The sequence below is a fragment of the Falco naumanni genome, chromosome 5 (genome assembly GCF_017639655.2).
Source record: "Falco naumanni isolate bFalNau1 chromosome 5, bFalNau1.pat, whole genome shotgun sequence".
Taxonomy (NCBI): domain Eukaryota; kingdom Metazoa; phylum Chordata; class Aves; order Falconiformes; family Falconidae; genus Falco; species Falco naumanni.
In genome coordinates this window covers 87,241,274-87,253,102 of record NC_054058.1, presented here as the reverse complement: position 1 = coordinate 87,253,102, position 11,829 = coordinate 87,241,274, and the positions used below count along the sequence as shown (strand labels likewise).

The window sequence follows — 11,829 nt, the reverse complement described above, 5'->3', positions numbered from 1 at the left end:
ACTGTTACAGAGACAATGTTTCACAAAATGGTAAAACATTTTTTCTGACTTCTCTACAGAACTGAGCAAAATACCCTTCAGTTTTCAGTATAATTTTCTGTAAATTAATTATTCCAATTATTCCTGATTGGAGAGTTAAAGTGACTGCTGAGTCATTAATAGTAAACAAAGAAGCATACTGATCCACAAGATGCTCTGTTGCCTATGACTTGGGTCTAATTTCCACATTTAACAGCGACTTACCTGAGAAAGAGTGCAAGGTAAAGTATGGGTCTCACTAATTCTCTTACTGAACTAATATAAGAAGCTTTTTACATAATGGTTTGTGTAGTCAATTAGCAGAGCATTAGCTATAATAGATAACATTCTTACTAAGACCATATTAATTAGAGCTTAAACACAGCTAATCTGAGACCTATATTGAATTTATATCATTAGGTAGGCATAATGCTTCTGTAGGCAAGTAATTTCCTACATGCTGTTCTTAAGGAAAAGGAAATCCTAGCATCTGAGATATAAATATGCAAATTTTAACAGATACTTGGAAACCATGTAATGTTTCTTAAAACTTGAGTGGGCCTGGTCATATTACAAATCATAGTAATATTATGAGCAGCCAAGGACATAAAAGATTGAATTATTTTAAAATTTATTGGAACAGGAGTGGAATTGTGAGCTAGGAAAATCTCTGCAAGAGTTTAATGGATTTATGTTACTGCTCCTCATTCTGCTTTGAGTTAGACCCCAGTTCTGGGGTTCTCTGGTAACTTCAGCAAAAGTAAAGACTGGTTTGTCTCTATGACCACATCTCTTATTGATCCACATGAATCCACCAGTTTTGAAATAAACATTCTCTGAAATTAATTAGGAATTCTGTCTAAATACAGATTTACATTTATTTTTAGCTGCACGGGTTTCTGGCCTCCTTATCACTTTCTTCAGCAGTTCCGCAATATAACCAAAGCTTAATATGTCTCTGGTATATCAGCTACCTGAAGGAACCCCTTAGGCAAAAACATATTACATTTTTAAATCACAGGTAACCGTGAAACTAAGCAATTGCGAATTTACAAGCATAGCAAACTTCAGTACAATATCAGAAAAAACTGTGTACTGCAATGAAATTAAAATGCCACCATCTTGACTTCTGCTACCAACAGTAGCATCACTGCTGTTAGTCGAAAAAATCCACTAATAATAAGCTGATAGGGCCACAGTGTTCTGTTCTGTTATCTAGTTACACTGCTGAGAATTATTGCCCATCTGTATGGCAGAAGACAAGTGCTTCTCCTTGTGACTGAAATGGAGTGGAAGAATGAGGGCTAATATGCTCATAAATGCTCACGCCAAGAGTCATGTAAGTGATGGGGGGGCTCACTAGGCAGGTTACCTCTGTAATTTCAGGTGCAGAGCTGACAACCTTTTGAACTCATTCATACGCCCTCTTCCCCCTTAAATTGAAAAGCTATTTTCATATTTGTAGTATCTTAATTTTTTCCTTTTTTTTTTTTCTTCTTCTTTTTGTGATGGTAGCTTTTCAAACATTGTGGGATATTTAAGTATTAGTCATACTCTTCCACATCTAAAAATGTCAGTCAGCAGCATTTTAAAATCTCTCTTCCCAATTTATGCATCATTATTTTTGGAACATATACTTTAATTTCACCAACAGAGGTCAGTAAACCACTGAAAGAAAAGCGTAAGTGTTTGGCAAGAACACACCCTCGTCAATCTTCCTAACATCCTTCTGATAGTTTTGTTCAAAGGGCTCTTGTTCATCTGCTTCAGTAAATATGAGCTTAGTTAACTAGAAGAAGAAAAAAAAAAGAGAGAAGTGCTTGCGCAAACTGAAGAATGAGTTTTATTAGGGATATGAATTACACAAAATACTACATTGTCAAAGATCATTCAGCATTAGAATATGTTTAAAATACCTGTTACGAAGCCAGTAGCATACATACATGCCTAGGTATGATCATTGCTAAATCAATTTGTCAAGGTTAAAACAGGCTGTGATTTAAACAGTAGTATTTTGAATGGTCTGCTGAATTCTACTTTTCAAGCTTCGTGCTGTTGAAAACCAGCCTGGTGCGGAGTATAAAGAGGAGGATCCCAGAGAAGTAACATTTAATGATACTAAAATACCAGACAGAAGCACAGGAGAAACCAGGAGCTGTCACCGACTTGTTCATTTTGGCAGTAACACTCAGCTAATGGAACTATATTAACACATCATTTTCCAACTTTCAACTGTAATGAAAAGCTATTTTTACAAATCATTACTTTCAGTATATGGTGTTTCAGCCACGTGGCTTCTATTAGTGTACAGGGGAGTTTCACAACTAAAGCTGCCTGTGCAGTACTGAAAGTGCACCTTTTATGTTGAGCTAATCCCAGAGGGGAGTCAGCACTCTGCGCCCGTGTCCTTTTGACCTTTATCCTTTTAATGCATTTTGCCTCAGTAGCAAAAGGTGAAAACCTAGTTTTTATGTTTCAAAACAGACTGCTTCAACAGAAATTCTCTGTGAAGCTAAGGAAAGAAACATAGGCTCCTGTGGAAACGTTGAAAGTCCCTAGTTCAGCAATCAACAATAGCTTTACAAAAGTATTTTTAGAATCGCTTTTCTGGTAGCCCTTTGAAGCTCACCCATACGGCCTCGCTACCACCCCTCTCAACAGCTGCGAGCATGCGAAGCCACTGGAGTGGAAGATGTTAATTATCATCAGCTACTGGAATTTCTCCAGGGACCACTTGTGGTTAGAAACGTGCTTCCCTGAAGAACTGAGCTAGGAGCTGGGATAATCTCTCCTGTAGTTTATCTGAGTCCCTTCCCTTAAGCAAAAATATATAATCAATTAAAACTCCCAATCTTCACATTTAAGGGTTCTTCTCTTAGGACACGATTGTGTTGATTTCCCTAAGCAATCTTAGCTATAAAATCTTCTATTTCTGTGAACAGAGTTCTAACAATAGGCATTTTCATGTGTTTGTGAATTTCCCACGGACTAGGTTTAGGGCACACAGATTTTGATTAAAAACTGGAGAAACAAGTCTAAATTGAAAAAGGAACAAACCCAGAAAACAGACAAATTGATGGACACAACCGTGTGTTATGGTTTTTTCCCCCTGACAAGTCATTTGAACTTCCTTTTTATGGCCAAGAAAAAGCTACGCACCTTCCCCCCTCCCCGTGTCATCAGAAAACTGTGCACACAAAAAATGGTCTTTTTCCTTCTGCTTTACCTCCTGCTATTCAGTGGCATTTTAAGTCTAAACTAGTCAGCATCAGGAGCTTGATGTGATGTCAGCAAGTGAGATATTCCCCACAGGGAACCAAAATAATAGTAGATGTGCTGGCAGAAAAATCCCCAGAAAGGAAAATAACATAAACCAAACAGATTCCAAGCCTAGCCCTGCACTGTGACTACTACAAAGCATATTTAATGACTGAACGCACCCTTGAATATACCTTGTAGATCCCTCTGTGGTAGTTAAACCTCGCAATTGCTACCACCCCTGCAAAAAGACTAAGTCAGGTCAGTCTCTAGCTGCAGAGACTAGGATGAACTCGGTAATCTGCAGGATTTTACTCCCAACATGCTGAGTGAGCTGCTATGGACGAGAACAGCACACCATTCCCCAGTGCTTTTTAAAGTGACACACCAGCCTTTTCTTTTTTATAATCTAAGTGAGCTGAAGGAAAAGTCATCCTGCTCTCCAAGAATGCTGTCCCCTTCCCGTAAGGTCACAGGAAATTCCCATCCACCCCCTGGGAGGAAGGGGTAAGCAGGTGGAAGGAAACTGAATGTAATGGAAAGTAAACATGTCAACTGTGAACACAGTAACCACCAGTGACTACAAAAATCCTTCCTTCTTGTACTTAGGGACAATGAGCACAGTGGTATTTCAGTTATTCAGTGTTTACAGTTAAAAATCCCACAACTACTGGGCAGTTCCCTTCTATGTAGGCCATTAGTGCAGTGTTATATCATACACTTTCTCCAGTTCGACATCAAATACAGCCATCAAGCAGACACAGTCAAGAGGAGGGATTAATTCTTCCAAAATGGTCACTGCTTAATGGCACGGACAGCTGCTGTAAGACCTTTACAAGGTAGAGAAGGTAATAGAGGAAATGTTCCCCAGCGGGCACCAAAAGTAACGGTGAAAACAGAAGTGAGCACACAAACACAGAACTGTTATATACAAAAAAAGTTTAATTGAAATACCTGTATAAAAAATATGATCTCCATACATTTCACACTGTTAAACTGAAGAAAAAAAAATCCAAATCCAAGCTGCATAAATGCAACCAGATCACAGAAACACAGCTATTAAAATAAATTAAGGTTTATGACTCTGCCACTCTACCTTCCAGAGCCAATGCACGGAGACTGTACAATGTCAATAATTTAAAACCCTTCCAAACAGCATTACTTTACATTTCTGGTACAGTAATACCAGACAAAAGGCATACTGACTAAAACTTTAAAAAGTCATTCTATTTCCCTTAAATTAGACTTTGTACAACAATTTTCCATCTTTCAACAAAAACTGATAAGGTCAGAAAATTTTTTTTTGTCTTTTTTTTTTTTAAACAAAAGTTGACAGGAATGCAGAAAAAAGTACCATGGGCAAACCACTAGAATTCCCATGGGGAGAAGGAGGGGAAAGCACAGTGTTGAATAACTCTAACCAAATAAATTAACCAAATAAATAGCCACAGCTGAAACCTGTGGGAGGTCTTCTAAACTCCAAACAATAAATAACTGTATAGTACATGGGAAAAAACAAGTTTACATAAACATATTATACAGGTATGGAAAAAAAAAGTAAAGTCCTTGAATATTGCATTGATTGTGCATTCAACATGCCCATACACACTTTAAGACTCGCAGGGTGACAAAAGGCCAGGGGGAGTTGAGAAAGGGGCTTCTCATGCCCAATGGTAGAGAGATGATGAAAGGAAACATGAATAAATGTTTCTGATAAAAAAGCTGATATACCTGTTCATATTTCTGTGCAGGCTATAGGAAATATTTTGAGCAGCAGAGGTGGGTTGGATTTGGAAAGGGCTGGGGGGCAGGAGTGAAATGTCTGTGTTCAAGTATTCCATCACCAGCGGATGGGACTACTTCATTCAATCACCGAACATGTTCTCCAATGCATCATAGGAGCTGCTTCCTCCAGCACTGAGTCTAAAGGGAGCAAATTCCTATAATGAACTGGATCTTCTTTGGACATACACAGCTCAAAAAAGAAAGTCCCACTGAAGCAGCTTTCAAAAAGGCACTCAAAAGCAAATAAAATCTAGTCCAGGCTCTATGAGAGCAAAAAAGTTTACCATGTATTCAAGAGGTCACTGCTTTCTTAATAAGGTCAGTCTTTGACTAAGTACTGGCCTGCAACTCCCAAACATTAGCGTTTCCAAAGGAAATCTCTCATTCCAAAGCAGAAACCAGCAAAGGGGGAAAATAAAATCAAGTCCCTCAGACAAAGATTCAACTACAGAATAATGAATGTATTTTTCTAGCCCCTCCTACGTATTGGCAGCAGCACTGTGGTCTTTCTGCTTGTAGCTCCCCTCCCAGTGCGAGGTCCTTAGTAATTCACAGACTCTCATTACTTGAACTTGTGCTAGATACATCAGTATCAAGGGTCCGTAGCCTTATGTCACAGTCCTCAGACTTCACTACTTCAGATTTGTGCATCCATTGATGGTCAAAAATTTGCTCAAGTGTTGGTCTGTCTGAAGGCCTCAGTGAAAGGCACCATTTGATCAGCTGTTGACATTCTGCAACAAACAAACAAAAAAGCAATTTTAGACTAGAAAAGTAAAAAAAAAAATCAACCCTGAATAAAAAAAATCCACCCATACAAGCTCAAGTGTCCAGGACTATTGAAAAAAAAAACCCTAACAACAAAAAACAAACCCCCACTTGACCCCTATAGAACTCACCAGGTGAAATTCTTCTCCTGAAGTATAATCGTCCCCTCAAGATTTCTTCATCTTGCTCAAAAGGGATGTCTCCGCAAACCATATCATACAGCAGAACTCCCAGAGACCATACTGTTGCTGACCTTCCATGGTATCTGTGGTATCTGATCCACTCTGGAGGGCTGTATACTCTCGTTCCTAAAAGCAAGCAAAAAAAAAAATATTAAAGGTTTGGAGCACTTCCCTATTGTTCAGCTTCTTCTAGTAGGGCTAAATGAAATTCATAATTTGTCACTTCTGAGTCAAAAAAAAAAAAAAAGGCTTTAAATTTCTTATGGGCCAAAGCCATTAGTGGTGTAATTTCAGGTCATCTGCGGGGTTACACCATCAACAGACTTGGCCCATCCGGTTGTGCTATTCTGTTGCAAGGAATAACACAGCCCCATCAGCTGACTGTTTACTGAGGCAAGCTCCCTTTCACTGACCACGTGGCGTCTGCAGCATCACACCAAAAATAGACACAAAAGGACAAAGGGGGCTGGCGGGGAGGAGAAGAGAGGGCGGCAAGAAGGTGAAACCCAGGTCTACCCGTATTACGTGGGGCTAATCTGCTTTATCCAATTCCGCAAGGCAGTAAACAAAAAAGGGCCGCTTAAAATTTCTATGTTTTTAATGCCCCGACCCACCCCCCCCCTCCACCCCCACCCCCCCCCCGGGCTTCTATGCGGCAGCTTTTCCCAACCCGCCCCCCGGGTGCCTGCGGGCTCCTTGGATACCAAACAAAACCGGGAATTCGTGATGCTGAGGGTCACGTGCGGCTGGGCTTCGGGTTTCACAACAAACAGATGCGAATGCGGCAGCTGGGGGTGGGGGGGGAAGCAGGGGAAGAGTCCCCTGTTACATCAGTTACTCTCCAAGGACTGGGGGAAAGACTCCCTTCTGTCACACACAGGCTTATTTTCACCTTTCCCCTCTCTAAAGGGTGGCACCCGGCCCCGGAGCTAGCATCAAGTCATTTTGAGGGAGCGTATTTATCCCCATCGCTTTGAAATCTGCAATGCGGGATTTCCAGGACATTGGTGGAAAGGGAGGGGGGGGGGGGGGCTACCGCTCCAAGTTAAAAAAAGCGCCGCATATAAAAACTGCACATCCACACATGGAAACATCCGACACTGGTGAAGCCTCCATGTAAACAGATCGCCCTCTAGGAAAAAACCTGCTTTTTCCAAGACAGGGAAACATAAACTGCTGCGTCACTGCCTGGAATCACTTCTTTCCTACGCAACTGAACACCCCTAAGCTGCTTTGGGTCCAAAGGTTTCCATTACCGATAGACCTGATATGAACCCCTGCGTCAGAGGCACCGCTCGCTCCTGCCAGGCGCCAGGGACGGGACGGGCGGCAGCTACCGGGGGGGGCACCGCCGGGGAGGGGTGCGGGGCTCCGGCCAGCGCCGGTGCCCAGGGGCTGCCCCGGCTGCGGGGAGGGCACGTACCGTCGAAATCGGTATAAACCGTGTCCTTGAGGAGGGCCCCCGAGCCGAAGTCGATGAGCTTCAGCTCGCCTGTCCTGAGGTCAACCAGCAGGTTCTCATCCTTGATGTCCCGATGCACCACGCCGCAGCCGTAGCAGTGGCGCACCGCCTCCAGCACCTGCCGGAAGAACCCGCGGGCCGTCTCCTCGTCCAGGGCGCCCTTCTCCGTGATGAAGTCGAAGAGGTCCTTCACCAGCTCGGGCCGCTCCATGATGATCAGGTAGCCGTCGGGCCGCTCGTACCAGTCCAGCAGCTTGATGACCCCTCTGAAGCCGGAGCCCACCTTCTTCAGGAGGACGATCTCCAGGGGCACCATGACGCCGCTCTGGGCACAGAGGGGGCGCGGGTCAGCGGGGGGCGGCGCGGCCCGGGGCGCCCCCGCGCCGAGGGGAGGGCGGGCGGAGGGCGGGGAGGAGGGCGCGGCCGGCGGGCCCCCTCCGCCGCTGCCGCAGTCCGAGGGGCGGGCGCGGCGCTGCGGCGGCGAACCCCCGCCAAATTCCCTCCCGACGCAGAGGCCGCGCCAGCGGGGCGGGCCCCGCCGCCCACACAATAGCCCCGCCGCGGCGGAGTCCCGCGGCCGCGCAGCGCCCTCGGAGCCCCCCCGCCACCTCCCCCGGGTACTTACAATCGTGCCCCACTCGGTCACCCTCTCCTTCACCACATGCTTCACGGCGACCTGCGGGGCGGGTTGGAGAGAAGGCGCCGTGAGCGGAGGGGCGGCCGCAGCCTGCGCCTCTCCGCGGAGGGCCGGGCCGCGCCCGCCGTCCCCCGCCCGGGCCGCGCTCCCGCCCGCCGCCCCCCCCCCGCGCCGCCCCGCGCCTCACCGGTAAGCCGTCGGCGATCCTGCTCCCGGCGTAGACTGTGCCGAAGCCCCCGCTGCCCAGCACAGAGCCCACCTGGTAGACTTTATCGAACGGCTCTCTCTCCACTTTCACTGGGGAAACGAGAGGGAAACGCACCGCGTCAGTGTCCGCAGCCGCGCTGCGCTTCGCCAAAAAATAAAAATAAAAAAAAAGCTAATAACAAAAGCCCCCAAGTGCTCTGCCCGGGGGACGCGTATGATGCGCTGCCCCAATTCTGCCCCAGGCTTTTACTGGTTTTAAGTAAATTGTCTTCTTCAATTTTTAAAAAGCCCCAAAAAACCACAAGAACACACTAAAAAAACCCAAGCGCACCCCGAAGTTTCGGGGGACTGCGGGGAGCCGGCCCCGAGCCCCGCGGGTAGCGGGGGGCCGGTCCGCCCCGCCCGACGCGCTGCGCTCGCAGGGGGACACCCCAGCCCCGGCGCCGGCCCCGCCGTACCTGGCTGCAGGATCTTCACCGGCAAGTGGTCCATGCTGGTGGGGCTGCAGATGTGAGCCAGCGAGCCGAACTTGGAGAGCAACATCTTCCGAAGGGGGGGGGACGGCGAGTCCCCCGCGGTGGCACCGCCGGCGGCCTCCCGGCTGCGCGCTCGGCGGCGCGGTGCGGCTCTCCGCTCTCCGGAGCCGGCTGGGGACGGCGGGCCGCCGAGACCTGCCGCGCTGCTCCCTCCTCGGCCGGGAGCGGGCACCGACGGAGTCCTGGGGGATCCCCCCCGGCGCGGATCCACGCGGCGGTCGCACCGAGTCCTCCGGCGAAACGCAGCCGGCGAGGGCGCCGCTCCTCCTCTCCCTCTTCTAACCGCCGAGACCCGCGCAGGGCGCGCGCAGGCGGGACCAGAGTGCTCCGCGGAGGCAGGCGGGCGCGAGGGCTGCGGGGCCGCGCGTGGAGCCCGCCCCTGCGGGGGCCGCCGCGGCGGGGAGCGGGCTGGGCGCCGCAGTGGAGCCGTGGCGGGCGCAGGAGCCGCGCCGCCGCCGTGCCTGCCCGCGCGCTTCTGAGCCGGCGGAGCCGCTGAGCCGCCTCTTAACTCCCAATATTTTGGTGCGGGCAGAGCGCGGCGAGCGCGCCGAGGATATCCCTCCGCGGGGGAGGGGGAAACACCTCTCCCCCACGCCCCAGCGGCCCCCTCCCCTCCGCGCCGGGGCGCCCGCGGTGCGGCGGCCGGGACTGCAGCCTCCTGTCCCGCCCCATCTTGCGGGCGGGCGGGGGGAGGGCGGGGGGCTGGGAACTACTTATTTGTAGTAACCGGCGCGCAGAGTTACAGACTGTCTGAGGAACGCATCACACATTAGCGGCAAAAAAAATAAAAAAAAAGGGCGGGGGGGGGGGAGATTCTCCTATTTGCGTTAACATTTCCGTGCGGCCAATAGCGGGGCGCCTTTTCAAAGGGCTACCGGCGCGGCCAATGAGGAGGGGTCTCATTTACATGCGACGGAGCGAGGCCAGGTGGCAGGGCGGGAATGCCGCGGCGGCCCGGCCCGGCCCCGCCCCGCGGCTGCGGGAAGGTCGCTCCGCGCCGCGCCGCGCCGCGCGCCCTGGCCGAGACGCTGCGCCTGGGGCCGGGCGGGGGCGGGGCGCTGCCAGCGCCGCCATCGCTGGGGCACGTCGGGCCGCTGCGGCTCCGGCAGCCCCGGCCTGCGGCGCCTGCGGCCCCGGGCGCGGCCCGTGGAAGCCCCCTTAATTCAGAAAGACGCGGTGCTCGCCGAAGTCGCGCTCCCCCCGCCCTCCCCGGCGATTGCGGCTGCTCCCCGCCGCCGCCCCCCGCCCCTCGCCTCGCACCGGCCCGGCGGCGTGCCAGGGCGGGGGGCGCCGGGCGCCCGCCTTCCGCGCCTGCTTCTGTCAGTCAGCTCCTGTGTTGCGGAAGCCCCGCGGGGCCGATGCGGCGCGACGGCGGGCGCCGGTGCCCCGGCGGCGCGCCTCGGGGGAGCGGAGGGCTTCCCTCCCATCCCCTCCCCCTTCCCGCTGGGGCGCCGCGCCGGCCAAGGACGCGAAACCGCCCGGCTGCCCCGGTCCTGCCGCGGTCCGGGCCCGCGGCGCCTCGGCCGTCCGCCCCGACCCGCAGGGGGCGCTGCATCAACAGGAATCGGGGCGCGGGCTGGCGGGGGGCGGCCTCCCCCGCCCCGGCCGCCTTCGGGGCAGCTTTTAAGTGTCCTTTTCCGAGGAAGCTTCCCGTGAGGCTCCTGCCTCCGCGCCCGGCCGGGCGATTAACGCTTGTTGGGGCGCTGCCGCCGTGAGGCCCCCGGCGCCGGCCTCGCCTGAGGGGAGGCCGAGGCAGCTGGGAGAGCCCGGGGGGCGAGGGCAGACCGGGGCCTTCCGGGGATCTGGCCGAGTGTCTGCGCTGGTTTAGGAATTAATGGGTGCGGTGCGGGGTGGGTAACAATACCTGATGAGTCGCTGCTCCTGCAGCCGCTACCCAGCGGCGCTGAAGCGGAGAAATGGCGTGCGGAGGTGCGAGGCTGCGGCCCGCCCGGGGTCACCACCACCGAGGCAGGCGGCACCTCCGTTTCCCCGGCACCGCCACCTCCTTCGCACCCCCGCAGCCCTGGGCGCGGCGCGGCAGCGCCTCACGGCCCCCGGGGAAAGCGGTGAGGCTGGAGCTGGCGGTGCCGCACGGGGATCCCTAGCGGGAGGGTACCCTGGGACAGTCGCCTGGCGAGCTGGCAGTCTGTCCCACCCCGGGCACCGGGAGAGCCTTGCAGTTGGTATTGTCTGCTAATAGCAGTGCAGTGATCGCGGGCAGTCATGCCCATAAACAAAGCAAGGGCTTCTAAGGGGAGGTAATATCTTTTATTAGATTAGGCCAGATGATGTAAAGGTCAAGTTTTCAGGCACGGTTTCAACCCTTCACATCCCAGAATGTGTTTTTTGAAGCTAGATCGGTTGGGCTATAAAAGTTACTACCTCTCCAGCAGACCACTGTTATTTGCAGAGGAACCAAACTAAACCATTCGGTTTATTGAGCAGCTGAAGGATTCAGGCGGGTTTGTGTTTACAGATTTCCACACACACACACACACACACACACCCCACACACACCCCCACACACCCCTGCTCCAAAAGCCAATGATGCAGATTTCTCAGATAAAGAAAGCAATTTTTTATTTTATTTTGTGTGTGTGTGCGCGTGTGTTAGACTTCCTACCTTTTGGCTGTCTCTAAGTCACATTTAAATAAGTTTTTAGCAAGTTTCTCCACATAATGGCATATGCGTGCTATACTTGCATTTATTGCTGCCGAAATGTAAATGAGTACAAACAGTAGGAAGATTTCATGATCTCACAATATATGTTCCAGATTTACTTTAAAGAATTTAGCTCTATCTGCCTTTTGCCGTAATCCTTGTCAGTGGCTTGTTATGAGTATTGTTTTGAATGGAGAGGAAGTGTTTCTTACTTCCAAAATAAAATCTCTGGTTATTGAAATAACAAATATCTTTAAAGAGAGAAAACTGGCCTTAAGTATTAATATGCATAAGTGCTAATTATTTAGGGAACT

The 11,829-nt window shown here is 50.8% G+C and overlaps 1 protein-coding gene across 1 annotated transcript; it reads right to left on the bottom strand.

Moving 5' to 3' along the window:
* Positions 1-4,198: 4,198 nt before the first annotated feature.
* Positions 4,199-9,464, bottom strand: PIM3 (Pim-3 proto-oncogene, serine/threonine kinase). The gene is made up of 6 exons (XM_040596323.1): positions 8,776-9,464; positions 8,298-8,407; positions 8,099-8,149; positions 7,435-7,798; positions 5,961-6,137; positions 4,199-5,795 (listed from the first exon to the last, which is right to left on the bottom strand). The coding sequence occupies exons 1-6, from the start codon at positions 8,858-8,860 to the stop codon at positions 5,611-5,613; spliced, it is 972 nt and encodes a 323-aa protein (XP_040452257.1). The 5' UTR covers positions 8,861-9,464; the 3' UTR covers positions 4,199-5,610.
* Between the last annotated feature and the right edge of the window lie 2,365 nt (positions 9,465-11,829).

Bases quoted from the DNA above. Each gene is read 5' to 3' on its own strand.
- PIM3 (XM_040596323.1), bottom strand. From the start codon at position 8,860: ATGTTGCTCTCCAAGTTCGGCTCGCTGGCTCACATCTGCAGCCCCACC. The intron at 8,408-8,775 runs GTACGGCGGGGC...TCGTTTCCCCAG, and splicing joins GGTGAAGATCCTGCAGCCAG to TGAAAGTGGAGAGAGAGCCG. The intron at 7,799-8,098 runs GTAAGTACCCGG...CTCTGTGCCCAG, and splicing joins TGACCGAGTGGGGCACGATT to AGCGGCGTCATGGTGCCCCT.